Source organism: Silene latifolia, chromosome Y (genome assembly GCF_048544455.1).
Source record: "Silene latifolia isolate original U9 population chromosome Y, ASM4854445v1, whole genome shotgun sequence".
NCBI classification, from domain to species: domain Eukaryota; kingdom Viridiplantae; phylum Streptophyta; class Magnoliopsida; order Caryophyllales; family Caryophyllaceae; genus Silene; species Silene latifolia.
This window is the reverse complement of record NC_133538.1, coordinates 180,742,270-180,746,107: the sequence shown is the minus strand read 5'-3', so window position 1 is coordinate 180,746,107 and position 3,838 is coordinate 180,742,270. Positions and strand designations below refer to the sequence as shown.

At 34.9% G+C, this 3,838-nt stretch overlaps 1 protein-coding gene across 1 annotated transcript; it reads right to left on the bottom strand.

Moving 5' to 3' along the window:
* Nucleotides 1–2,122: 2,122 nt before the first annotated feature.
* On the bottom strand, nt 2,123–3,361 carry LOC141633831 (fatty acid elongase 3-like). The gene has a single exon (XM_074446222.1). It carries the CDS (start codon nt 3,283–3,285, stop codon nt 2,422–2,424), a length of 864 nt encoding a protein of 287 aa, XP_074302323.1. The 5' UTR covers nt 3,286–3,361; the 3' UTR covers nt 2,123–2,421.
* Between the last annotated feature and the right edge of the window lie 477 nt (nt 3,362–3,838).

Below are 3,838 nucleotides of genomic sequence, written 5' to 3'. Positions count from 1 at the left end.
TATCTCTCTAGAGCACTCATGAGAATCCCAAGGTTCATTTGGCCATAAATTTGTTGATTTATATCGCGGAACTCGTTTGGAACTTAAGGTGAGATATGTGTTTGGAATTTACCCCGAAGTCTAGGAGTTCAAGATTCGTCCACTCTCTAGGTGATGAAAGAATTGTTCCATTTCACTATGTGTTAGTTCAAATCGAAAGATACTAATGCTTAAGTATCAATCCTTATTAATATGCTCAGAATTTTGTCTATCATTTGCATTAGTGGGGGATTGTTGGAAGTAATGTAAAGGCTAGTAATGTTATTGTCTAAATACATTTCATAGAAAAGTCTTCCATTTTCCTCGTAAGAGAATCTCTACACTTTCTCCACTACTTGCATGATTATAGCCACTAACTCCATGTTTTTGGCCCATGTTCATGGTGGTGGTTAGGCCACTAACTTTGTGGTTATGGTGCTAATTAACCACTATAAATAGAGAAGTGTAGTCATTTGAGAAATACATATCTTCCATATATCTCTACTACCTTATCTATGATAATTTTGAGCATACCATATGAGTTCCAACTCCTAATAATTGAGTACACAACTTTTAGGAGTGTTGTGTGACCTTGGGGGACGACGCCTATATCGATTTTTACCGTAGTCGGGGCGATTTCGTTTCTCATTCAGTGGCCTCCATATCACGACACAACAACATATATTCTCTAAATATATCTCCGCCACTTAGTGACCTTATATTTCCAACAGACATGGAGTCGTTGTGGTCGATGGTTTGGTTGGGTTTGGTGAAGAGAGTGGACTTGTTTAATTAAAAGCAAGGGCAACTTGGTCATTTGAAAGTCCATAAAAAATAGAAACGTAAACAAGCAAATGAAACGACCCAAAAAAAAATACGTAAATAACTCAATGGAACAGAGGAAGTATGTATTACACGTTAAAAAAAAACGTACATATAAAACAGTTCTATGTACAAGAGCGTGGTAACTTGTATAACTAGGTATGGCAAGCAATAGATAGAAGTAAGTAGTTAAATCTGATGTACTACCATTACTTATATAGTTTTTGAGCATTATAATAAAGTTTTTGAGTTTTGTTTTAAAAATTATTAGTTTTACGGTAAAGTTTATGAGTTCATTTACTTAAACATTAAGCTCAAAAGATTACAATAAAACTCAAAAATATTACATATAAGCTTAGTTAAATTTGACTTTTGACGGGAAAAAAAATTAAAATTTAACTTATAAACTTTAATAAATTCAGAAAAAATACATACGCTCAAAAACAAATAAAGTTTGAGGTAATAAGCTAAAAAAAATACACATATGCTCAAAAATAAATAAAGTTTGAGGTAGTACATCGATGTGTTCTTTTTTTCCCAATAGATAGCTGTAAGATATTTTACTTCGTACTGTGATTACTCCTGCTCCCTCTGTCCTGGTCATTTGTTGTCCTTTTTCATTTTGAGGTGTCTCAGTCAATTGTTGTCCTTTCTATTTTATGAGTGCATTTGATAAAACTTTGGTCATTTAAACTCAATTTGATCCACATGTCATTTTGTGGTGAGTATTACACAACAATTGTAACAAGACTCTTGTCTTATGCAACAACTTAAAATATCTCCAAAACAGAGTTCAGTGAGCAAAGGGTGTTGCCAAAACTAAAAGCTTGATATCCTCAACCTACACTCGCATACCAATCTACAATCATACCTTGATACTTTGTCACCATCTAGTCTGTATACTAAACAATGGCAATTAGATATTCAACCCGACTCATTAACTCCCGAATCATATCTCTAAGAATGTCCCTAATAAAATAGACAAAAAGTTAGATATATTGGATTTTAAATTAGATATTTGATTCAACTCAACTCAGTTCATCCCGAATCATATCTCTAACAATGTTCCTAATATAATAGACATTGAATTAGATATTCGATTCTACTCAACAATCAGAGATTACCATTATTTAATCAAAATACACTGATCAATCACAATCTTCCATGATCCGAATAAGAATCACTATAATCGACCGCGTTAAACACTTTAACCTCAAAGAAACGCACAACGAATCATCAAAATTACGAAACCAAGTTGTATACTTATCGGCTAGGATTATTAGTCATTAATCATTAGTCATCATAACAAAGCAAAGATTGGATGTAATATTCATTTAACAACCATATCTTCTATTGATCTAGATTTACAAAATTAATGTACACCACTAAATTAATCTAGTAGTAACATATTGAACAATTGATGCAACAAACCATTATTTATCATCATATATTTTGTTGCCAATATCTTCCTCAGCTATACTAGCATATGCATATCTACCTCATCACCACCGGCCCGCAAATCCAAACAACTCAAACTCAGGTCATTCTTCAAAGTTAAAAAACCACCATCAAAACAATATCTCAAATAGTTGTTTTAATGTCGTTACCACCGTTCTTTGTCTTCCTGACGTAATGCTTGATATAGAAATTGAGAAAGAGCAACAGAATACCCGAATTCAGAATCGAATTAAACCCCCAGGCACCGATTCCGTTACACCCGCCTTTAAAGAAATGCATTAAAAGGACTCCGACATGAATAACCAGATTACAACCCAACAACACAATCTGACAATTTAACACGAACGGAAAACAAGCAGAGGGTAATCCGACAGCCGTCCAAAACCGATAACCATAAACAACTGCTGATATAATCGATGTTGCAACAATTGCAAGCACCTGAAAACTCTGGGAAAACTCGAGCCAAACGAACGACGTGAATATCAGAAACGAATGAGTAATCAAACAATGTACATGCAACTTTCTTCGCCGTAAAATAGCGAAGAAAGTCCGAAACAAGTGTAAGAATCTCGAAAGATAAAACACGTATGACCAAAAGAAAACCCGACCCGAAGGCCGAGTACCCAGAGGAAAACAGAGCAGCCATTGCCACGGCGTCGTTTTACTCCGCCTCCAAAACCAGCGCGTGTCACGGATCTCAGCCGCAGACGATAATAAAATTCCAGCGCAAATGGAGGCAGAGATTAACGCCATGCAAAGAGAATGAACGGCCGGGATAGGGCCAAGTGAGATCGGACGGTTGCGACTGCGGAAAAGACATAAAATAGAATGAAGAGCTAATGAAACAATAACGTAGGCAGTAATAGAGGTAAATAAAAATGACCATGTTGAACCCCAAGATTGAGAAGGGCTCCATCTAAAATTTTTTATCGACGGGTGTTCCGATAAATTATGTGTTATTGTTTTAATCGCCATCGTCGCTGCCATTGGTGTTATTGTTGTTGGTACTTTGGTGTATTTTTTTTTTTTAATTTTTTTTTTGTGTGTGATTTTTGGAGGGTGGGAGGTGATTAAATTGGGGGTAAAGGGGTGTTATATTAGGGTTGTAAAGTTGTAATTTGAGTGAATATGAATATGAATTGGGTGATTTGTTTGGTGTAGATTTTTTTGGGTTGGAAGAGTGATTTTTGGGGGAGTTGAGTTGGGAAAGGAATGGTTGGTTGGTGTGGGATTGTTCTAAAATTGCACCAATTTGAGGTTTCCGGTGAATTTTGATGATGTTTGGGGTGATTAATTGGTTTGTGTTAAGGAGAGGTAAGAAATCTGGGTAAGTAGGCTCTCAAATAATAAAGGGTACATCATAAAAACATCATCAAAATTCACCAAAAACCTCAAGTTGGTGCAATTTTAGAAGAAAAATAATATTTTGGATGTAATTTTCAAAAAAAAATTTTATAAGGCTGTAATTTTCAAAAAGTGATTTTTAAAAGGTTGTAATCAACAATTTTCTCTTTTTTAAATGACGGAACTTGGATGATCT

Bases quoted from the DNA above. Each gene is read 5' to 3' on its own strand.
- LOC141633831 (XM_074446222.1), bottom strand. From the start codon at position 3,285: ATGGCAGCGACGATGGCGATTAAAACAATAACACATAATTTATCGGAA.